Genomic DNA, 25,150 nt, shown 5'->3' on the forward strand with positions numbered 1-25,150 from the left:
GCTAACAAGAGCCTCCTTGCAGGGGTTCGTAAGCATTAAACTAATGAGCTGCGTGGACCTGTCCCAAAGTGGAGCAGAGTCAAGGACAGCACTGAGGTTGTGTCCTTTAGGGCTGCAGAAGAGAGCCTTTGTTTAATTCTCGTATTAAGTTATAAAATGAATTTACACGTGTATGGAATAATTTGGCTTGTTCTTCCAGGCTTTTGAAAATGAAAGTTAAGGTTTGGCAAAGTGATTTCTATAGATCTGTATGAAGTCGTGTTCTAAAGAGGCCCTATGAATTGTCCTAAGTAATTTCTGATTTCCATTAACAATTATTCACAAAAAAGGAGCTTGTCGGAGAGAGCAATTTTAAAATGAGAAAACTTGACAGAGTAGAAGAGGAGCAAATCCCTTCCTTCTGCTCTTCTCTTCCCACTCCCCAAATGCTCCTTAATTGTTGGATGCTTGTTTGAGTGTCTTCTGTCAACATCTAGTGAGAATGAGAGCTAGGTGAGGAGGAGCTGGAAGCTCTTGCAAACTTTTCAGACTGGAGTTACCTCAGACCCAGGCTATCAGTGTTCAAAACAAAACAAAACGAAATAAAACTCCTCCGGCAATTCCAGTAAGCAGCCACGTTTGAGAAGCAGAGCCCTATTAGAGCACTGCTGCTCAGACTTGAATGTGCACACCACTCTCCCAGGGACCTTGTGAAAATGCAGATTCTTATTAAGTTTGAAGTAGAGCCTGAGATTCTGCATTTCTAGCAAGCCCCCAGGTGAGATGGATGCACCTGAACCATGGACCGCACATTGAGTAGTGAGAGTGTAGAGCAGGAGTTGGCAAATTTCTCGCTCAAAGGACAAGATAGTAAGTATTTTGGGCTTTGCAGGCCATGTGGTCTCTGCCACAGCTATTCAGACCTACTCTTGTCCCATGTATGCAGCCATAGACGTTATGTGAACAGATGTGCATGACTGTGTGTCAGTAAAACTTTATTTACAAAATCAGACAGCAGCTGGAATTTGGCTTGCAGGCCATGGCTTGCCAACATGGTCTAGCACTTTACTAGTCTCAAGTTTTTGACCAACACCTTGCTGCTTTCCTCTCTTGTTGGGCTGAAGTTTGAGTAAGAATTAAGTGGTTTTATATAGAGGTTACTCATCGGCTTTGTTGAATGATGAATAATTGATGATGACATTTAGGCTGCTGTTTACCAACAGCCCACGTTGTCCCTTGGCTATGACTCATTGCTTTGTCTTGCGTATAGGTGGCCTTTCTTTTTTTTTTTTATTTTTAAAATTTTTTTAATTTAATTTAATTTTATTTTTATTTTTTTAGGTGGCCTTTCTGATTTCCTTCCCTAGATTGCCTTTTCAGAAGTAGAGCAAAAAAAAAAAAAAAAAAGCTAAGATTTGTTCCAAAATGTAGCCCATGGGCATCCCAGAATAAATAACCAGGTCTGAACTGTGAGGGCAGAAGGTGGCTTTGGGTTGCATTTCCTTTATCTGTCTCTCACCACTCACCCTCTGGAGTTTAGTCTGAACGGGTGGAGGCTGGTACTCTGGCAGAGAGGTAGAGAGCAGCAAGGTACCTGGACCCGTGAACGTTGGCATATGCCATACCATGTGTATAGCTGTTATGGTAGCAGAAAGTTACATGTTACTGATGATATATGCTTACAAGCAGATAATGCACGACCAAGTTGCCAGAATTTTGGGGAACCCAAAGTTGGAACCAGAAACTCATCATTCTTAAGGCCCATATTCCATCTCATGGGCTTCTGGGGTAAGGTACAAGGTTCCTGGTCTGCTGCTTTTGGTATGTTCCTGCATTTGCAACCTCAAAACCAGTCTGGTTAAGCTTAATTGATTCAAACTGGCTCTCATTTGTCTTTATGACTGTGCTAAGATCCCTGAGGGAGAGACCTTATTCCTCTTTCAAAGTGGGTGGATGCGGGCCAGAAATCCTTGGGCCAGGGGCGCTCAGGCTAGACACATTTCTCAGGGTAGTTGCCAGTGGATCTTCTCTATGAGGTTGATAACCGTCTCTTCATGGAGCCCCATTCCCTGGAACTTTCCTCCTATCGGTGAGGTCTCATTTACTTCATTACCTTGACTGGTCTGAAAAATAGATGTTCTCATATTTCCAGAATAGAAATACTTTCTTGTCTCTCCTTTTCCACTTTGATCTCCTCTCTTGGCTAAGCCTTGGTCTGCTACGGGCTCTCAAAGTTTAGTCCCACTGGTGTCCAGAACTAAAAGCTCGATGGAATGATTTTTAGGGAAGGATGGAGAACTTCTTAAAAGTATTCTTACAGCTAAAAATATTACTTTTCTTAGCATGTTGAACATGGCTACTGATGCAGAGGTGGTCTTTACACATTAATCAGTTCATTTGGATTTATAATTTATATAATAGGATATTACTTTTCATCTCTCAAAAGATGGTGTATGTTGGAAAAACATGGGCGTTTTGAAGTCAGATTAGGGCTAAATTAATCTGGGTTAAAAAGCTGGTTTTGGCCCTTATTGCCTGTAGGGCTTGGGGAGAGTTATTTCCCCTTTCTGAGGCTCAGATCCATCAGCTGTGAAATGGGGATAATCTGTACTCACCTGATAGCGTTGAGGTAAAATAAATTTGGATCTGATGAGGAAGTGAAGCACTTAGCCCAGTACCTGATCCATAGTTAAAGTTCAACAAACAACATTACATTGTTATTATTAAAAATGTTATTTCTGTTGTTGCTGATTGTGTTTAGCACTGAGATCTCCTCTTTTTTATACAGCAGGTTTTTATTAGTTATCTATTTTATACATATTAGCGTATATATGTCAATCCCCGTCTCCTAGTTCATTCCCCCTCCCCCCGCTTTCCTCCTCGGTGTCCTCACATTTCTTCTCTACGTCTTGTTTTTGCCTCTCATTCTCCACGTGTCTGACTGTGAACTCCTTGAGGACAGGAGTGCAGTGTATTAAACTATGTATCTCAACTCTTGCTACACACAAAACACAGATGAATTTCTCAGATGTAATGTTGAGATGAAAGAAGCCAGACACACAAGAGTACACACTTTTTTTTGAAGTTCAAGAGCAGGCAAAACTAAGCTATGGAGATAGAGGTCAGAATACTGGTTATCTTGAGGGTGGATAGCTTATTAACTGGAAAGGCACCCCTGGCCCAAGGATTTCTAGTAGCCTTCTGTGTACTAGAAATATTTTAAATCTTGTCTCAGAGTTGCTAGCACAGGTTTGTGTGTATGTGTGTGTGTGTTTAAAAACAAATCTTTGATTTGTACACTTATTATTTGTGTACTTTGTGTATGTTACAACTCAAAGAACTTTAAGAAGATATTTTCAAGTCTGTGGTGCTTGTTTGGCAGTTAGTAATCACTCTGTAAAAGATTGAATATTGAACAGATATTGTGATGAAGAAAGTGGTCAACTTAATCACCACGTGACTAAAGCCACATTTTAAGGAAGATGTAATATACCTTTGAAAAACATGGTGGACATAGTTCATAATCAGAGTTCACACTGTTATACACAACACTGCTTAAATCTTCATCTGGCTGTTTCGGAAAATACTGTAACTGGGGATGATGACAGGACTTGTTATTTAGGACTGTTTGTGCAGGTGGCATGGTAGGGAACGAAGTAGAGAGAGGAATACAGTTCCATCAGATTGGTGGAAAACCTCATTTGTGTTTTATTTTTTTTTCATTTTATTTTTTTTAAGTCTTTATTGGAGTGTAATTGCTTTACAATGGTGTGTTAGTTTCTGCTGTATAACAAAGTGAATCAGCTATACATATACATATATCCCCATATCTCCTCCCTCTTGCATCTCCCTCCCACCCCCCCTACCCCACCCCTCTAGGTGGTCACACAGCACCGAGCTGATCTCCCTGTGCTATGCGGCGGCTGCTTCCCACTAGCTAGCTATTTTAGATTTGGTAGTGTATATATGTCCATGCCACTCTCTCACTTCGTCCTAGCTTCCCCTTCCACTTCCCCGTGTCCTCAAGTCCATTCTCTACATCTGCATCTTTATTCCTGTCCTGCCCCTAGGTTCTTCAGAACCTTTTTTTTTTTTTTTTTAGATTCCATATATATGTGTTAGTATATGGCATTTGTTTTTCTCTTTCTGACTTACTTCACTCTGTATGACAGTCTCTAGGTCCATCTACCTCACTACAAATAACTCAATTTCGTTTCTTTTTATGGCTGAGTAATACTCCATTGTATATGTGTGCCACATCTTTATCCATTCATCTGGCGATGGACACTTAGGTTGCTTCCATGTCCTGGCTATTGTAAATAGAGCTGCAGTGAACATTGTGGTACATGACTCTTTTTGAATTATGGTTTTCTCAGGGTATATGCCCAGTAGTGGGATTGCTGGGTCGTATGGTAGTTCTATTTGTAGTTTTTTAAGGAACCTCCATACTGTTCTCCATAGTGGCTGTATCAATTTACATTCCCAGCAACAGTGCAAGAGGGTTCCCTTTTCTCCACACCCTGTCCAGAATTTATTGTTTGTAGATTTTTTGAGGATGACCATTCTGACTGGTGTGGGGTGATACCTCATTGTAGTTTTTTGTTGTTGTTGTTGTTGTTTATTTTTTGCGGTACGCGGGCCTCTCACTGTTGTGGCCTCTCCCGTTGCAGAGCACAGGCTCCGGACGCGCAGGCTCAGCGGCCTTGGCTCACGGGCCCAGCCGCTCCGCGGCATGTGGGATCCTCCCGGACCGGGGCATGAACCCATGTCCCCTGCATCGGCAGGCGGGCTCCCAACCGCTGCGCCACCAGGGAAGCCCCTCATTGTAGTTCTCATTTGCATTTCTCTAATGATTAGTGATGTTGAGCATCCTTTCATGTGTTTGTTGGCAATCTGTATATCTTCTTTGGAGAAATGTCTACTTAGGTCTTCTGCCCATTTTTGGATTGGGTTCTTTGTTTTTTTGATATTGAGCTGCATGAGCTGCCTATATATTTTGGAGATTAAATTGAGTCTCTACTGCTTCTACCTCTGTTTTTCCCCCTCTCCCCTTGTTCTTTTATCAATTACACTTTGAAATGAAATCTGCAACTCTAATAGATGCTACTGAAACTTGTTTGGCAATTCTACCAGATGGTATTTGAATCTCGGGTGTTGTGTGAAAAATGAAAAGACCAAACACATGCACAAATAAATGAAGGTTGAATTAATCTTTATAATTAAATAGAATATTACCCTGCTATGACTGATTTTAGCTTTCAAAGTGGATTGCACTTTGAAATTGCTAATTTTTCAGTGAACTGTAATTGTATTAACATGGCTTTTTAGATGCCTCAGAGTACTTAAAAATATATTTTACCGAGCTACTCAGAGAAAAGTTATTAGAACTTTTAATGTAAATATCTCTGAGATCTTAGGGTATATTTCTATCATGACTTATAGTTGAAAAGCACTTTCCAGTTGTTAATTCTTTGCCTCTATCATCCTGGGATTTAGGTGGCATTGACCAGAAATTAGGTTGAACTGCAGTTGCCTGAGGCACGTTAAAAAATTGATGGGAGAGAAGATCATAGTGTTTTCTCCATAAAATACTCCTAATGGCATAATAGTGGTGACCATTAATGAAATGCCTAAGGAATGTTGAAGGACTGGATGAGCCCCCTTCTTAGGAATGGGTAATATGGATACAATGTCAGGGGTTCTCCCACGTGGGTCCAGATGCCTTGACAAGTACCACAGTCTAGGTCAGATTGTGTCTCACACCTGAGCATGCGTGAGAATCCCCTGCAGCAGTGGTTCTTAACCCAGGGTGATATTGTACCCCCAGGTGACATTTGGCAAGGTCTGGAGACATTTTTGGTCACAGCTGGGAGCGGGGGAGAGTTGACTGGCATTAGTGGGTAGAGGTCAAGGATGCTGCTAAACATCCCACAGTGCACAGGACAGACCCCCACAAATGAGAATAATTTGGCCTAAATGTCAGTAGGACCAAGGTTGAGAAACTCTGCCTTAAGGTAAGGTTTGTTGCAATGCAGATTCCTAGGTTGCAACCCGGACACGTTTGACTTAGTAGGTCCAAGATGGATCCACAAATCTGCATTTTAACGAGCTCCCAAGTGATGCTGATGCTGTTGGTTCAAGGATAGAGGTTTGAGAATCCCTGAACTAGAAGAGTCCAGTGTCAAAGGAACAAGCATTATATATGTGCATTGGCCCCATGGCATCCTTCTTTTAGGAAAACTGTGTGACAGTTTACATTTACCTAATTTAATAATTCAGCAGATATCTTATTTGATCTTTCCCCTGTGTTATGAGGGAGGTAGGTTGAAGTTTTTTCAGGCTGGTAAAGAATCGTTCACGTCAGAGGTAAACCTCAGTGGAATAAATGAGGACAATTCTGGTTCAGGTGGACTGTTGATGAGAGAACAGGATGTGTTATTGAAGTTAATCTCCAGCTTGCCTCCTGTTTAAGTAAGTAATTTAACAATTGGGAGGAGGATTAAGTGGCTGATAAAGTTTATCTGAGAACATGTTAGGTGTTAGGGACTAGGTGCTCAATGTGCATTTCTAAGCCATTTGAATCTTTACATTTGAAAATGGTTTTTAGTAATTTGTATATATTTTTTCTTTTCCTCAAAAAGTGCATTGATTTTTCCATGGTATTCCCATTTCTGCTTAATATTTGTATGCTCGCTCTGTTTTAAAATTCAGGTATTTACCTCAACAAAACATGAAGCATTATTATAAGTTTAATCACATGTTTATATCTGATGAACCTGTCCAAAAAGATTAAACTTTGTCCCTATTTTTCCCTTGCTATCTTTACTATTAGTTTTGAAAAATTTGGGACCTTCTTATGTAGAAGAGGTGTTGGCATAATTTTTCTGCAAAGAGCCAGATAGTAAACAGATAGTAAATGTTTTAGGCTTTGGGGGCCCTATGGTCTCTCTTGCAGCTACTCAGCTCTGCAGCTGTAGCGTGAAAGTGGCCATAGACAATCCATAAACAAATGAACGTGGCTATCGTTGGAGAGGAAAAACTTCTACTACCCTTTGAGGTTCAGTGTTCGGGGGTCTGCAAATTAAACTGACAGAAGGTGGATTAGCAGGAGAAAAGACAAAGTTTATTCCATTAGGTAGGTGGGAGCTCACAGAAAATGTAGCTCAAAGAAGCAGTGAGAATTGGGGCCTCATATGACATGTTTTTTTTAAAAAAACACTTTATTATTTTTTTATTGAGGTACAGTTGATTCACAGTATTATATAACTTTCAGGTGTACAACATAGTGGCTCACAAATTTTAAAGAGTATGCTCCATTTATAGTTATTATAAAATATTAGCTATATTCCTTGTGCTGTGCAGTATATCCTTGTAGGTTATTTATTTTATACACAGATTTCAAGGAACAATAAACGGTGGGATATGACTGAGAAATACGTGGAGGAAACTAATGGAAGGTAAGGTTTGATTTAGTAAGGTCTGTGTATGCAATTTCTCATCCTGGCGCTGACTTCTCATCTCTGGTGATAAGAGTCACTCTTTGCCCCTGGTATGAGAAGCCTCCCTTAACAGGGATTTATGACAGTGGAATTCTTTTGGAAGGCCTGCTTTTAGGCAGATAAGGGGAGTGCAGAGAAGGCCTCTTCCTCTATCTGTTGATTCTCAAATGCCTTCAGCTCAAAATAATTCTTATGCTGCAGTGACATATTTTGGACCCCTTCACCATGTCCCAAAACACAGTGTTTTTTACAAAAATGTGTGGTAGGCTTGTTTTGGCCTGTTGGCTTTTGTTTACTGACCCGTGACATAGAGCCCTGCGTGTGGGGCAGAGAAAAATACCACTTACTTTGGCTCATCTGAAAGCCTAACTATAATATAGGATTGTTCTGTCTCTCGGGTTTTTATCATCTTGGCCATGTCTGGACAAATAGATTTGGTTAATTGGAAGCTTAGGATATTCATTTAATCAGGTCTAGCAGCTGTTCTATTTGCGAAAACTTTGTGAGCAGTTTACCCCATGTAATTGAAGGTAATAAAAAGACATTGACACTCTCCTGTTCAGCTTCAAAGGGGATACGTGAGAGTTGCCACTATTTTTAAGGTAATGTTGCCCCTACCATCAGGGAGATGTGTTGTTTTATGGATTAATCATAGGATGGTTTTGGGTTCTTAAGTCTGTTGCTACTCCCTGCTCCATCTATGTTCAAAGAAAACCCAAATGTTCTTTTTTTAAAAAACTGTTGGGTACAGGGCTCACCCAAGTGAGAGGACTATCACAGTGATACCAGGAAACTGTTTAGTGCCGGTGTGTCTAAATTATGATTTACCTGTACCAGAGTACTTTCCTTTTTTGGACTGGAAAAACTGCCCACCTTCAAGATAGATGGAGTAGGTATTTTATTTTAATTAATTAATTAATTAATTAATTAATTATTGGACTTGCATTGGGTCTTCGTTGCTGCGTGTGGGCTTTCTCTAGTTGTGGCGAGCAGGGGTTACTCTTCATTGTGGTGCGTGGGCTTCTCATTGTGGTGGCTTCTCTTGTTGCGGAGCACGGGCTCTAGGCACACGGGCTTCAGTAGCTGTGGCTCGCGGGCTCTAGAGTGCAGGCTCAGTAGTTGTGACTCACAGGCTTAGTTGCTCCGCGGCATGTGGGATCCTCCCGGACCAGGGCTCGAACCTGTGTCCCCTGCATTGGCAGGCAGATTCCCAACCACTGCACCACCAGGGAAGTCCTGGCGTAGGTATTTTCAAGGGAGACGATGGATGGATGGAGTTGCTTTATAATTTGGAACATACCTTCTTAGAATGTTGTCCATATCGGAGAGAAATGGGGATTGTCTGCTACACTGGGACATTATTCAGGCAGGGTTAAGGGTGGAAGACCTGAAATCTGAGCATTCCTGTCTTCCACCTTTTGCAAAATCAGAACTGTGACTTGCACTTAAAAAGCTCTGTGATTCATGGGGGGCGTTCTCCCCGCTGCATGATGCGTGAGCCTGTGAACTACACCCGAAAGCAATTTGCAGAATTCAAGTTTTTGAAGACTCTTGATAAATCATTGCCATTCTTGTCAAGAAGGTGAAATTTGATTTGTCAGATAACTGCATTGTTATTATTTGTGGAATTCAGAAAGCCCCAAAGGATATTAAAGCCTGTTCTCCAGCCTAATTTTCATTAATACCATTAGCCCTGCTTAGGATAATATCTTCAGCCAGGACATCTACACTAGTCAATCATTTGTTTGGCATCATGGGAATTGCTACTGTTTTGAAGGATAGTGTAATTCATGTACAGTCTCCTGAACTTCCGACGCTTAAAGCTCAGAATTTTGATTGATGTTTAATAGTTATTGTAGGGGCTTCCCTGGTGGCGCAGTGGTTGAGAGTCCGCCTGCCGATGCAGGGGACACGGGTTCGTGCCCCGGTCTGGGAAGATCCCACATGCCGCGGAGCGGCTGGGCCCGTGAGCCATGGCCGCTGAGCCTGCGCGTCCGGAGCCTGTCCTCCGCAACGGGAGAGGCCACAACAGTGAGAGGCCCGCGTAACGCATTAAAAAAAAAAAAAAAAAAAAAAAAAAAAAAAAATAGTTATTGTAGAACTCATGAGAGAAAACGAGACCTTGGCGTGGTGAAGCCTGACTGACGGTTTCACAGCTGTTGCAAGCGTTAATAAAGTTGTGCTCTAAATTGTTTGTAAAAGGGCAGTTGATCATCAATTGTTCCATTTTTTTCTTAAGTTAGTTAAATTAATAAAAGAGAAAAAATATGCTAAGCGACTTAACTATGTAGAAGAAACACAAAGCTGTTTAATTAAGTGTTTAAAGTGATGCCTTTGATGTAGTACATGCAAGACATTTGAGAATTTTCCTGACTCTCCTAAATAGCCAGGTCAGTGGGGATTAAAACAAATGAGCTTTCTGTCTTGATTTCTGCCGATCAGCTTAATATTAAGTGGCTTTGAAAATTTAGGATAAAGCAGTCAAGCTAACCAACCTTTAAATCAGTTTGGTCATCTGTGTAGAAATTCCATGTTGTTTCAGTGCTTACAGCCAAATAAAGCAGAATTCTGTTTGGTTCTTTTCTTCCCATGAGCGCTATCAAGTTGTAGTGTACGTTGTGGAAAATAGTGGGAAGGAGGGGTGACTTGAGAGTTTAAATCGTGTTGTGTTTTAAGTTTTCAGTGTTCCTTGTTTTTCTCGTTCATTTGTGATAGTTTTTCTCTCTCTCTCAAAGAAATAATCTTTACTTCATGAACTGTCTGTTGTCTCCACAGAAATTAATTGTGATTTTTAAAGTTCTAGCCCTGAGACTTTAGGGCAAGGAATAAACCCCCAAGTGACTAAGATTTGTTGCATGTACATGTTAGTAATAGCAAAGAGCAAAATAAAAACAAATATAAAACTTAATAGCTAAGCCCTGCACACACACGCAGACACCCCACCCTGTTCAGCGTGGATCACTTTAGCAAGCACTGTTGAGCACTTACTGTGTACTAGACCCTGTGCCATTAATTGAGGCAACTCAATGAACGACCTACCCTCAGTGAATTATGTGTCAGCCCAGGAAACTGTGGCTCTTGAGCCATATTTAGCATGCTGCCTGTTTTTGTATGGCCCCCAAGCTAAGCAAGGATTTTACCTCTTAAAATTGTTTTGAAAAGTCAAAAGAAGAGGAATATATCATGTTACATAAAAGTGATATGAGATTCAAATCTCAGTAGTGTCTGTAAATAAAGTTTTATTGGCATACAGCCACAGCCATTCATTTACGTGGTGTCCACGGCTGCTCTCCCAGGTACAATGCAGAGTTGAATAGTTGTGACAGAGGCCATATGGCCTGCAAAGCTGAAAATATTTACCATCTGGCCCTTTACAGAAAAAGGTTATTAACCCCTGATCTAGTTAATCCAAGTTATCCTTTCCCAATTCCTTTGTTATCCAAATACTTCTTTCAACTCTCTATTTCACTGCATTGGTATTAGAAGTAATTTTATCCACATTTTACAGATGAGGAAACTGAGGAACAGAGAGGTTCAGATAATTAAGATACTGCTCATACTTTGTAGTAGCGATTATGGCAAGTTGTCATAGAATGTTCTTCTTCAGTCTTTTAATATAAATACAGTGAGGCCATGGATCGTCTTATATATTTTTATATTTCTTTAGCACTGAGGAGAGTCCTGAGCCTCAACAGCATTCTCGATAAGTATTTGTTGTTTGATTGAAATAGCTTATATTAAAAAATACAGTTTTGGTTGCTGTCAAGAGTCAGTCCCAGGACTTCCCTGGTGGTGCAGTGGTTAAGGATCTGCCTGCCAATGCAGGGGACATGGGTTTGCTACCTGGTCTGGGAAGATCCCACGTGCTCTGGAGCAACGAAGCCTGTATGTGGCCAACTACTGAGCCTGCACTCTAGAGCCCGTGAGCCACGACTGCTGAACCTGCGCGCCACAACTGCTGAAAACCATGCACTCTAGGGCCCACGTGCCACAACTACTGAGCCTGCGTGCTGCAACTACTGAAGCCCGGGTGCCTAGAGCCTGTGCTCTATGGCAAGAGAAACCACTGCAATGAGAAGCCCGCACACCGCAACGAAGAGTAGCCCCCGCTCGCTGCAACTCGGGAAAGCCCGTGCGCAGCAGTGAAGACCCAACACAGCAAAGAAAAGAAAAAGTCAGTCCCAATGGATTTTGAAAACAAATTTTATTATTTATTTATTTATTTATTTATTATTTTTGGCTGGGTCGAATCTTAGTTGTGGCATGTGGGATCTTTTTGTTGCGGTGTGTGGGCTTCTCTCTAGTTGTGGCCTGCGGGCTCCAGAGTGCTTTGCCTCTGTAGTTGAGGCCCATCGGCTCTCTGGTTGTAGTGCACAGGCTCGGTAGGTGCGGCTGTCAGGCTTAGTTGCCTCGTAGCGTGTGGGATCTTAGTTCCCTGACCAGGGATCGAACCCATGTCCCCTGCATTGGAACGTGGATTCTTAACCACTGGGCCACGGGGAAGCCCCAGTCCCAATGGATTTTAAACATTGCTCCATTTTCCAGAAAGTTCCCTAGGTTCTCAGAAAGTCTCTCTCTTTTTTCCCTCATTTTATCTCTTTTGGTAAGATCAGTTTATATGGAAATGTGCCTTGACGGGAGCAGCACTGAATGATGTTCTTGGTCATATAACCTTTTATATTTTCTCATACTATTCTTGACATTGATCAGAATGGGTTTATCAACTAAATTACTCATTACATGCATCAATATTTATTGAGCATTGATCACTTGCTATATGCCCGGCACTGTATTCCATGTGGGGAACACAATGGGGATTAAGTGGAATAGGCCATTAGCTTGATTTGAGTAGTATCAGAAAGAAGGTTCTGACAGCTACAGAAACCTCCCTTATAATTTGATTTATCCGTTTGGTTAATGAACTACTCTTTTAAATACAGATATTTCTCCTGAGTTAATACATTAGATTGCTATTAGTCACTCACATCTTATAAATTAGTTTGAGGCCCCAATGACAGCTAATAGGTTAGCTGCCGTGAGGGAATAACAGTTTTGATGGATGAGGAGCGAAGGGGGAGATGACTTTGGGGCACAGTGTATTGCCGAGGAAAGGCCAGTTTGGGGTATGATCAGAGAGCAAGTGGTATGAACACACAGGGCCTGCTAGGTACTGGGAGGAATGGATACAGGCAAGAGAAAGGAAGGGAAAACAGAAACCAACATGGTGAATGCTAAAGGCAACCTTTGCTTTGATCTTGGCTAAGATCAGCTTTCATAGTGTTTCCTGTGTCCATTTTCGGAGGTGTGCAAATAGTGGCCCTCAGAAGAGTCCTCAGACTTTCGGGGGGATTTGAATAGCCTGGATTCTCCTGGCTCATACTTAGAGTCTGGCTTTGCTCAGGAAATCTTCCTCCATGCTCCAAGCATCTCATGGGCACATGTGTCTCCCCATTGATCACAGGGTTGCTTCAACAGCCTTCCTCTCTCACTACTTGACCTGTGACTAAAAAGAGTGACATTATTCCCCAGGGGAGTTCAGGTATTTGGTTAAGGATGTAATCTGGTCTGGGTTCCCCTAAAAGACCCTCCAAATAGGTACAGAACAGTGTTACTCCAGATCCTTGGAAGAAGTCGTACTTCTCCTTTCTCTGTATAATCTACAGCCAACATTTATTCATCATGTACTCTGGACCAAGGCATAAAAAAGTGCTTTGTGTGCAATGTCTTCGTGAATCCTTGCAGACAAACCAATGAAGTATAGGTACTATTTTTTTCCCCTCAGGCTGTATCTGATGAAAAGGAGATCATGTTAGGATTACATTCAGCTACAGCTAGTAGAAAACATTATATATAATGCCTCAGACAAATAGGGGTTTATTTTCCTCATGTCATAGACGGGGAAGGGAGGCAGTTCATGCCTGATATGGTGGGCTCCAGATGGCACCCAGCTCTTCATTCCACCCTTTTTAGCATGTCAATTTCTTCCTCTTGTTTGTTACCCTGTGATTACAAGATGGCTGCCCTATCTCTGCCATTGCATCAGTATTGCAGGAAGGAGGAAGAGGAAAGGCTAAAGCAGTGGTTCTTACCCAGCAGGCAATTTTGCCCCTAGGGGACATTTGGCAATGTCTGAAGACATTTTTGGTTGTCACGAGTTGTGAGGTGGTGTTGCTAGTGGCATCTAGTATGTAGAAACCAAAGATGCTTCTAAACATCCTACAGTCTACAGGACAGCTCCCACAGTAAGAATTACCTGGCCCCAAATGTCAATATTGCTAAGGTTGAGAAACTGTGGACTGCAGGCAGAGGACACATGCCAGCTGAAAAAAGCTTCGTCTTTTAAAACATATTCCTGGGAGTGCAACAAGGACTTTTGGTTATATGTCATTGGCCAAAATCTCATCCCGTAGCCAACTGTAACTGCAAAGGAAGTTGGGTGATGCAGCTGTTTTTTGTTGGGTCCATTGCCATCCTGAGAAGAACTGGGGTCTGATAGTAAGCAAGGGACAGGAATGTGGATATTGGATATATAATAGGCAGTATTTGCTTCAGAAAAGTTAAGTACTTTGCTCAGGGTCACACAGGTAGTGAAGATCATTTGAGCCTCCTTTATTGAGGAAGAAGGTCCGGTTGTCATGTGCAGCCCTTTCTGGAGGTCTTTGTGAATAAGGGATAGAAATGCATGCACTGGTTATGGAAAACTCTTGAGTTTTTGATCAGCCATAAGCAGACTGGGAAATATTTCTTGCAGGATATAACATGCAGTCTGTTTTTTATTTATCCCACTGTTCTCTCAGTGTTTGCAATGGAACTTGCCTTTCCTTCTTGTCCTTATAACCCATGGAGTAATTGATTTCAGGCCTGCTTCATTAATGCTTTTCCCTTCACAAGCCATCAAGCTTTTGGTGCTTCATTTCTTCCATTCTGAAAAAATTAAAAAGTGATGTGATCATTATTTGCTTTAAAGGGTATATCAGAGTTTATTCAGGAAAATGGGTGCCATTTTAAGTGTGTCAAGCAGCAAGATGTTTAATATGGGGATTTGGAGGCTTATGCAATCATCAGGAGGGCTGGGGAGTGGAGGGCAGAGCCTACCAATGGTCTCTGCTGCCCGCACACGAAAGGGCTCTTCTCAGGAGAATGCTTGGAAGCTGCTGGCAGAGCTCTTTATCTGCTGTCTGCAGATGCCCATGTGCCTGCCCATAGCTACCAGCAGCGAGTGAAGAAATAGTGTCTCCTCCTCTACTTTTCCAGTCTCCTATGAGTGCTTCTCATTCACAGAGTCTAACCTGCAGTCAGGTCCCATGGGGTTTTGGGAGATGTAGTTCTGAGGCTTCTCAGGGAAGAATGTAGAACGGGGTGGGGTGGGATGATGTGGAAGTGACAACAGACTGTCTGGCAGAAGGAGCATTTGGGTTTGAATAGAGGCATAACAACACAGCACATTTTTGGGGAAGAAGAGTATTCTTTTCAGACGTTGGCAGTGTTGCTACTAGTATTATTTACCTTTGTGTTCTTAGATGAATAGAGATTCTTTGTATCACCATTCTGGCTCTCTTCAAGTCGTGGTGTTGCTAAATAAATATAAAAAAGGATTCAGTGACCTGCATATACAGTGCAGAAGGTAATATACTCTGTGCAGCTCTGTAGTGCAGTGGGGGTCCCAGAGAGTGAGGTTTGAAAAGCAATCCATGATTCACCAACATGCTCCGGAAAGACCAGTGTTCAGAAAACACTTGTGGATGACTCAGCTTGTGTATTTCTTTCTTTTTTTTGAGACTGTCTGGAGCTCTTTGTTATAGTTATTATGTATATGACTTGTGGCGAGCTAAGTATAGTGAGGAATTAAATACGAGGGAAGTAACAGAACAATCTGGAACGAGGTAACCTGTAGACATATGATGTATTGTTTGGTGTTGGGGCGAGTTGTAACCACTGGTTATCTGCTCTCGGGGTCATATCAGACTTTCAGTGTAACTCACAGGGTTTTAAAGGCAAAATTTGATCTGTGCTATATTTGAGGCTCTGGAACAGCAAAACCCATTATGACTGTGTCCTGCGGCACTTGTAAAATCCTCTCTGAGTCTTGAGTTTCAAGTTTCTGCTGATACTTAATATTTGAATTATCTCAAGGCAGATAAAGGAAAACATACTATCTTATTCTATTTATTTCTTGAGTGAGGAAAATTGAAAAGGACTGAAGGAAAAAACTCATTGCCAAGAGCAGTGTACAAAGGTCACTGGTTTTTGCTTTGCTGGAATAAAACCGATGTGTTTGGGGTTGCCTGGTGTCTTATGTTGGGACTTCTTGAGGCGGAGCTGGAGATGAGGATTTGTGTGCAGGTGATTTATGATTTATTCAGCAAGTGCTCCCAGGAGAAACCAGCAAGGGAATGAGGGAAGCCAGGCTGGGAAGGGTGAGAGATGGACCAGGGTGCCATTTCAGGGGAAGTCTCAGATAGCCTGATCCTGTGGGGAACTCCAGAGGGCAAATTATACCTCACACTGTGTCCTGAATTGAAGCAAAGGAGCTGGACTTTCGTATTCCTGCTACAGGCAGTCATTGGCTGAGGGCTGCTGGGATGGCACGGGAGAAGCAGGGCCCACGGCAGATAAACTCCCAGGAGGAAACTGTTTTGAGTGCAGGCAAGGTGTCCTAGTAGCCCTAGGGCAGGCCTTCAGTCTCAGGTGCTGGCCATTAGAAAGGAAAAAGAACTTAGATGCTGGGAAGGGATATGCTGAGGTGATAAAAGGGATCCCAGGGGATCTGGGCAGAGGCCTGACACTGTACTTACTCTTTGAGTAAGCTGTTCTTTTGTTTTTGTGAAACCCTGAATCTGGGGAGAGGAGAGAGACAAAGTTTCTTGAGAGCAAGGGTTGGCAAACTTTTTCTTTAAAGTGCTAGAGAGTAAATATTTGAGGTTTTGTGAGCCAAAGGGTTTCTGTCCCAACTATTTAACTCTGCCGTTGTAGTGCAAAAGCAGCCATAGATTGCATGTAAATGAGTGGGCGTGGCTGTGTTCCAAAGAAACTTTATTTATAGAAACAGATTTGGGCTGGGGAGCCGGGGCAGAGAGTAGATTTGGCTCATAGGCCATAGTTTGCCAGTCCCTGCTGTGGAGGCTCCTTGTGCGTGCCTATTTTTCCTTTATCCATTCCCTATAAACTGTAAAACAGGGAATAAGTAGTATGTCTATCAAAAGGATGGTTGTGATGCATCTTAAATTAGTCTGGACTCCCTACCTCCAATTTTTCCGGCATCCTGGCCATCGTTCACGGAGTTGAACAGATAATTTCGCTGGAGGGTGACTCATCTCATTTTATTCCTGCTAAAAATATTTAGTTCTCTCTTGTTTGTAAAACAAAATATAGACTCTTCGCATGGCATTCAGGAATCCCTGTGACGTGGCCAAAGCTGGCTTTCTTGCATTGCTTTCTGTGTCCACCCCTTGTGCTTTCTTCTCCAGCTACGGGAAGCTGCTCACCACCTCTCTGATGTGCTCTTTGTTTCTCGTCTCCCTGACTTTGCCCCTGCTGTTTGCTCTCCTGGAGTGTCTGTCCTTCCTCTCAGCTCTGCATTTTGAAATCCCATCCATTCTCTAAGACTCAGTTTGGTCACCTTCTCCATTAAGCCTTTTCCCCATGAGGAAATAATCTCTGCTATGGACTTTGATAACAATATTGTCTATAAATAAAATTATTTATAGGCAGTATTGTCTATATCTCAACCTTTATTTATCTTGTATTATATACTTATTTGCTACATTCACTGTGCTTTTAGTATGCTGAGGGCAGGGACTAACTTAGATTTTTTTTTTCTTTTTTGCCCTTCACAGTCGGTTACATATAGTAGATATTCAGTAAACGGAGTTTTCAGATGAAGGCTGCATTCCTCTGTCCTTTGATTATTAATGACTTAAGTGCTGAAACTCTGACATCATTTTTCCTTTTCCTTTTTATAGGCAAGAGCTGTTTTGGCAAAAGTTGGCTATCCTGAATTTATAATGAATGATACTCATGTTAATGAAGACCTCAAGGCAGTAAGTGCTAAATTTACTGTATTTTTTTTCGGGCAAGTTTTACTGGCCTCGGCCTTTCAGCTAACCCAAGTCCAGGCAGTTAAATCTGGTGGTGCCAAAAAGCACCAACTTTTGATTCATTCCTTGGCTAGATATCAGCCTCATTATGCCAGGCATATCACAAGATTTAGAGCAGATTCAAAATAAAGGAAGTGTCAGAAAGAATGTGTAGCTGAGTGGGTACCATAAAGCAAATGGACTTGGATTTGGTCTACATTGATCATAAAGGAAAGAATTAAGCAAATCGAGTATTTTACAATTAGCGAGCATGTTCTAATGGTGAATGTATGATGTTTGTTGTTAAACAGTCTCTATGTGCTTCATTCATATTAAATCTTGCCTGTTGGAAGTTAACTTCCTTAAACTTTATGAGTGTTTTGACAAACTAAGTGCATATACATATGACTCTATAATTTATTGTGAGTTGGATTGTATATTTGCAGTAAGTTACTGATGGAGGAATAGTCATTCTTTTTTATTCCAGTATTTTGGGACATATATTTTCCAGTAGATGCATTCATTACAGGCCTTTCTAATCATAACCACTGTTATTTTCCTTCCTACAGATAGTTCTGGTAAAGAACTTTTCTTCCTCACAAAAACCCCTGTTTTTATCATTCACTAGATTTTCTTGAAAAAGTAGTTTTTTTGGAATTCATTTAAATAACAGTGGTTCTGAGGTATAGCTCTTTCCTGAAACTGTGATTTAATAAGTTGCATATCTGTAAGCAATCCTAGCTTTATAGATGAACATTGGAATTTTATAAGATTATTCAAAAGTGAGTGAAAGCATTAATTAGAAAGTTTCTCAGTTGGGCTCCAAGATATAGCCTTCCAAAGTATTGATCCAGTTACTGTGGAGGAAAATAATTGTGCTTCACAGTATCCCAAAGCTCACACAACCCATTATACGTTGTTTTGATCCTGAAAAATCTCACTATTAGCATGATAATTAAAGATACTGACACATTTGCCACGTTCATGTACATTATCTTTTAAGCCCCACACTGATCCTGTGAAATAGATGGTGTTTATCCCCATCTGCAGGAAAGGACATAGAGACTCAAAGAAGTTGGGTGATTTCCTCAGTGCCGTGCCAAGCGTCAGAGCCAGGACTGAAATCTGGGCCCAGGAAGCTCTACTTGTAATCAGAGAAGGGGTTTTGCAGGGTTCTTGTCAGGCAGCTCTGCTGGAGGAACAGAGGAGTGAGTTGAAGAGTGGCTGGGAACTGCTTTCCCAAAGCTGGTTGGGATGGGGTGAGGAAGAGAAGGGAGGTCATACTGTTAAGTGACGAAGAAGTGATTCTGCCTCTTCCACTTGCTAGTTGTTTGATTTTCTGCAGGTTATTTAACCTCAGTTAGCATCACTTTGATTATCTGGATACTGGAGATAATAATAACCAAGTCTTAGTATTTTTGAGAAGATTAAATGAGATTATATAAATGTAAAAGCACCTAGCATAATGTGTGGCACATAAGTCGTCTCCCCATAAATGATAGCTATAACTTTGTTTATCAGTATGAGAACTATTGCTGCTAAGAAGGGCATCACCAGGGCACAAAGTACCTCAGCGGTAGAACCTGGATAATTACATGTGATTGGCAGATACTCAAAGAATGCGGGTGAGAATTTGAGAGGCAGTTTGGTGTAGTGGTTATGAACATGGACCCTGGAATCAAAGTGTCTGGAATTAAATCCCCATTCTGCCTTTTCCTAGCTGTGCAACCTAGGGTAGGTTATGCCACCTCTCTGTGCCTCAGTTTCTTCATATCAAAATGGAGATAGTAATAATCCCTCCCTTATAGGGCTGCTATGAGGATCAGATAAGTTAACATATTTAAAGTATGTAGAACTGACCCTGGCACAGAGTAAGCACACTGTTAAGTGTTAGTTATGGCTTCTTCAGTTTTTCACTTATGATAGTAAATTATTTTGGTTTGGAAAGGTCATTACGAATTAACACATGCAGTATCCATGTGCCTGAAATTGATTTAAGAGGCTCTACAGATGGAACAGTCTCAGGCCTTAATCAAATAAGATAGCATTCAGGGCTCACTCACGGTGTTTAGTTGATCAAGTTTTGTTGGCAGTCTGCTGCTGTTTAAAGTGAATGCCCCAAATTTAACGATTCAGTAAATGTAGTATCTTTTGTGAAAAGAAACCAGACGCCAAGCAGGATGCAGTGTTAGGTGTATTTCCTCATGTCTCCAGGGCCTGAACTGAAGCCATTATATACCAAAATTTTTAAGTACTTTTGTGAAGAAACGGCTTTCACCCAACTCATTGCCAAAGCAGACACAATTACACCCAGGAGTTTCTAACAGTTTAAAAAAGACAGTGAAAAAAATCCAAATACATGAAGTGAAAATACATTCATGATCAGAAACTGAAAATGAATAAAACCCAACCGGAAACTAGGTAAAGGATGCTTGATGTGATAGTAATAGCATCACCGAGGTTAATAGCAAAAGGACTAAAGTATTGCTGATACCCAGTGGGACTGTGTTTTCAGTTTTGAGGAATATGTAGATAAGAACTACTGTTGGGCTTATGAGAAATTTCTGGTAATACAAACTCTGAGCATGACAGGCTGTTACAAATGAAAAACAGCTTACTTTATTTGATGCAAGTGAAGGTGTGATTCATCAGGTACACACACAAAAGGAAAGAGGATAGAGATTGGAGAATGGATTAGATGAAGGTCAAGGGAAAGGCTGAAAACTCAAGTTGGGCTCTTATGGAGATAGGAGAAAATGGAAAAGAACTTAGAGGCAGATATAAAGAATTAGAAAACAATTTTTTTTTCTCTTCTGAGGATGACAGGGTAAAGTGAGATACCCAGTAAAATATTGCTGAACAACAGTCTTTCTGTAGTCTTTGAAAAGAACAAGAAAAAGGATGTGCCCTTTATATGAGCCCCCAGTAGCATGCAGGAAAGCCTGTTAGCTAGCCTAAAAAGATAGGCATCAGTCCACGTTCAGACAAACCTTATAAGGTGTACCTTCACTGTTCTTTGATGGAGACAGATGCAAGAGTGAGTTGATACCAATTTTGGGAAGATTTCTGTATCAGCCAGGAAAACCACACCGCATCAGGTATTTCAAAGAGAGGAGATGTAATACAGGAAATAGGTTGGAAGGCAAAAATCAGGAAGGCGAGGTAAACCAGAGATTAATAACTTTTTTAGGAAGCAGTTACCACCCCTGTGTCTAGGGACACAAAAGGGAGGAGGTGGTGGTACCATTGCTTTCTAGAGCAGATGAGGAACTGCCACTCCAGAGCAGAGCTGGGCCTGTGGAGGAGGGGCTGAAGATTCTTCCAGAGTCATAGTCGGAAGAAGAAAGAGGAGAGAGAGGGAATGAAAGAGAAAAAACACAGCATCCTTTCCCCTCCTGCCACCTGCGGATTTCCGCCAGTGCCTCCTATTGGCAGGAAGCCGACTGCAGTGGAGCCTGGGAAACATGGTTTTCAGATTCACAGCCTAGCATTATATTATAGAACGGAGTAAAAGGGTGGGCATGTATCTGAGAGACAGTAGGTAAATACTTGACCCTATTAGGCACGTCACTCATTGTGAAAACCAATGGAAAACTGCAGTAGGAGCTAAAGTCAGAATCACAGCTGGCCTCCATTTACTTAGGAGAACTGGATGTGGGTAATTTTTCAGAAAAGATCAATGTTTCTGGTGAGTGACACATACATCAACATAAGTATGCGCATGGAGAGATGGATATAATATGTGAACCCCCATAATATTCTTTGGGGCGGGTCTTGGTCTGCTCTTGCTAGTGGAACACTTGTGTGTTTATGTGTGTATATGTTTTTTGTGTGCATAAATGACAGAGGGTGCTGCTGCCACTATGCAAGAGTGAGGTGATATTTAGGTGGAATGCTCCAGAAAAACTAGTTGTTAAAATATCAAAATAATTCTGTACTACTTGGTAAAAAACCAAAATGAAGCATTGCCGCCAGCTCTCTCAAGTGATCTCTGACCCCCCATGACCATGGAGAGCAAGAGTGGGCACTGGAGGGAGGTGCACTGATGCCCACTGGCTTTCTAGCCAGTCCTCCGTAACTCCCGCACACGGAGATGGGACACGAAGTCCCATCTTTGTGTTCCACTGGCTGCAGCAGACCAAGACCTCCCCTTACCCTCGGTGGTGGCAGCAGGGCATCTGGTTTCATCTGGTTCCTGGTTGGTGTGCTAGTTGGTGCTCCCTCAGAGTCACCCTTATGTGAATGCCTGTGGGAACTGTATCTTCCACAGTGTTCTGTGTACTTAGGTTGTTAAACATTTTGAACACCACCCCATATTGTAGGTGTGTATATATGTATACTACATACTACGTACGGCGAAGCCATCTAAACACAGCAATCTTGTGTATTACTTTGCTATTTATATGTTTTTTTATTTAAATACTTTTAAAAAATATTTTTGGCTGCGTTGGGTCTTCGCCGCTGCGCGAGGACCCCCTCCAGTTGTAGCCAGTGGCTGTTCGTAGAGGTGCGTGGGCCTCTCGCCGTGGCAGCATCGCTTGTTAAGGAGCACGAGCTCCAGGCGAGCGGCCTTCAGTAGCTGTGGCTCACGGGCTCTAGAGTGCAGGCTCAGTAGTTGTGGCGCATGGGCTCAGCCCCTCCACGCGTGAGGATCTCCGCGCGTGAGGATCTCCGCGCGTGAGGATCTCCGCACGTGAGATCCTCCTGGACCAGGCCCGGAACCCCCCCGCCCCCCGCACTGGCAGGCAGACTCCCAACCACCGTGCCACCAGGGAGGTCCGACTTTGCTATTTAAATAAGGGAAAACATAATTCTAAAATCTGGATTACATTAAGTATTCAGAGTTCTTTGGGTGCCTAAAATAAAATCTTTCTTAGAGGTATTTGGATATATCGCTGAGTATGTTTAAATGGATTTAGCTTAAAAAGTGTTCTAGAATCTATACTTCCTATTGGCTTATGTAGTATCTTATCAAGTTGTATTTACTGGTTCTACAGAGAAGCTGAACACATTTCCTTGTTCTGCCCTTATTATGTGTTCCTCACCTTTGGGGAGGGTAATAGCTTTATTCTTCCATTTAGTCTGTTGTGTTTGTGCTAGGCATCTAGGATAGGATTTCCACAAAGAGAAAGTCAGATTCCCCTAAATTTTATGATCTGGACAGCTAAATGACACGGGAGCCCCAATTAATTCCCCAAAGGTCACTCAATTGAAAAGTCAGGAGGTGGAATTGATTGAAAGTCATTATCAACTTGACCTAGATTTTCACCAGTAACTGAAAGGACAAGAGACTTCTGAGCCAATTATTGTCGCTTTCACAGTTTAAACATTTTTTTTTGAAGATTACAAGTGGTTCTAAAATATTCATGCACATTCATTCTTGTTGCTGTCTCTACAACAAGCAGAACTTCCCCGATGGTTGCTAGGTTTCATAGTTTTTTCTCACTCAAGGCCCTATTGAAATATTTGAAATTATCAAAGTATGATCACATGGTGGAAAATTTGAAAAATGGAGAAAAGGAGTGAAAAAGTCCCTGAATGTTGGTACTTGAACATAATAGTATGTACTTCTGTTTTAGTGTATTATTTTATCTATTTTTGTGTAGCTGTAATTGATGCTTATATATAATTTTGTATACTGACCTTTGCGGCTAACATATTGTTTTGTCCTTGTCTTCCATAGCCTTCATTACCGTTATTTTAACAGCTGTCTGATATTAAGTAAACTGTACCCTGATTTATTTAATCACTGCTTCTCCTCCCACTCGTAATTCTTACCTTCTCCTCCTCCTTCCCTGTACTCTTGTTTGTTGAATCACCAGTTTTCTTATTAGGACCAATGAACATAACACTGAAGTAGGAGCCTAATGATTTGGACTGTGTGACTTGGCCAGGTTCCATAATCTCTCCATCGTTGTTTCCCATCTGTCATATGGGAATAACAGCGTCTGGCCCTTTCTTACTCCCAAACACTTAACCTGTCTTACAGGAAAAAGTAAAAATTGTCCCCTGTTACCTGTGATGTCCATTAAATTAAATAAATGAAATAGATTAACTGAACCAGGCTAAGAAATAGAAAATATGCTCAGTTTAATAATTAAAACAATTTAAAATTTATCCTTCTAAACATAGGTAAGATGTTGGCAAATTTGTAATCACTTGCCTCTGAGTTTTGCTCCCCATGACCATTTTCATGGCTATGGTAGGACCATATTTATGTAAAGTATTTTTAGACTTGGAACTCTTCTTCTTTAGGAAATTTTTGGGTGGTTTTCCATTTAATGTCTGTAGAACAACCTGAATGTCAAGTTTTTGTTTTCGAATGGAACAGGAAAGTACCACTATTAGCAGACTCTTCTAGAAGTAACAACTGACCCCATTGATAGTACAAAAAAGTTAATATATTTTTTAACATCTTTATTGGAGTATAATTGCTTTACAATAGTGTGTTAGTTTCTGCTGTATAACGAAGTGAATCAGCTATAGGTATACAGATATCCCCATATCCCCTCCCTCTTGCGTCTCCCTCCCACCCTCCCTATCCCACCCCTCTAGGTGGACACGAAGCGCCGAGCTGATCTCCCTGTGCTATGCAGCTGCTTCCCACTAGCTAGCTATTTTACATTTGGTAGTGTATATATGTCCATGCCACTCTCACGTCATCCCAGCTTACACTTACCCCTCCCCGTGTCCTCAAGTCCATTCTCTACGTCTGCGTCTAAAAAAAGTTAATATTTTTGAAGGAAATTCCTTTGGGAGAAGTTTCTGGAGCACGCTCTGAACCCAAGAACGTATCTGAATTTTCTGTCAGTTACAATCATATTCTGAAAGTTCTGGCAGAGCTGTCTTCGGAGCAAAAGCTGAAAAAAGGTTGAACACTGGACACATCTTTAAACTGTGTGATCCGGGAACACATTAGAATTGCTAGTTAGGGTTGCTTCTTAAAACAAGGAGCTTACTCTCTTTCTTCTGAGGCTGAGTATAAACATCTACCTAAAATACAATCGATTGTAAGATTTCTTTTTATTATGGAGCATCTCAAACATCAGAAAAGTATGTAAAATCGTATTTTGAACACCTCTAGCTTTAACAAATATTAAACATATTGCCATATTAGCTGTATACATGTACACACACATTTTAAATGAATAAAGCAGATACATTGGAAATTCTTTGTGTAGTCCTCCTTGACCTAATGTCCTTCTTCCCTGCCTGTCTCCTTCCCTAGATACGCTCTCTTGAATTCAGTGTTTCTCATTCCCATGCATTTCTTTATGCTTCTGCTACATAGGTATGTGCCCATAAACAGCATATAGTATTGTTTTATGAGTTTAAAATTTTTAAATTCTCTAATACATACAACTTGTCTTATTTACTCAGCATTGCTTTTGAGATTCTTTCATGTTCACACATACAGACCATTGTTTAGACTTCTGTGTGGTTTTCCATTATGTGATTATACCACGATTTATTCATCAGCCACCTCCCCTAAGAGGAGTGAGGGAGGGACAGTTTGAAGTCTCATCTCTGTAACTTGTTGGCCAAGGAGAACACCGAAGATGCCAGGAATTGATACTTTCATTCCTGCCTTTCTCT

General features: G+C 41.4%; 1 protein-coding gene across 1 annotated transcript in view; it reads left to right on the forward strand.

Moving 5' to 3' along the window:
- The window catches only part of PHEX (phosphate regulating endopeptidase X-linked), a 208,793-nt gene that overhangs the window by 121,876 nt on the left and 61,767 nt on the right, over positions 1 to 25,150 (forward strand). The window contains exon 13 of the mRNA XM_065900503.1: positions 17,441 to 17,518. Coding sequence (XP_065756575.1) covers positions 17,441 to 17,518 — 78 coding nt within the window. The remainder of the gene's footprint in view (positions 1 to 17,440; positions 17,519 to 25,150) is intronic.

Source organism: Phocoena phocoena, chromosome X, assembly GCF_963924675.1.
Source record: "Phocoena phocoena chromosome X, mPhoPho1.1, whole genome shotgun sequence".
NCBI lineage: Eukaryota > Metazoa > Chordata > Mammalia > Artiodactyla > Phocoenidae > Phocoena > Phocoena phocoena.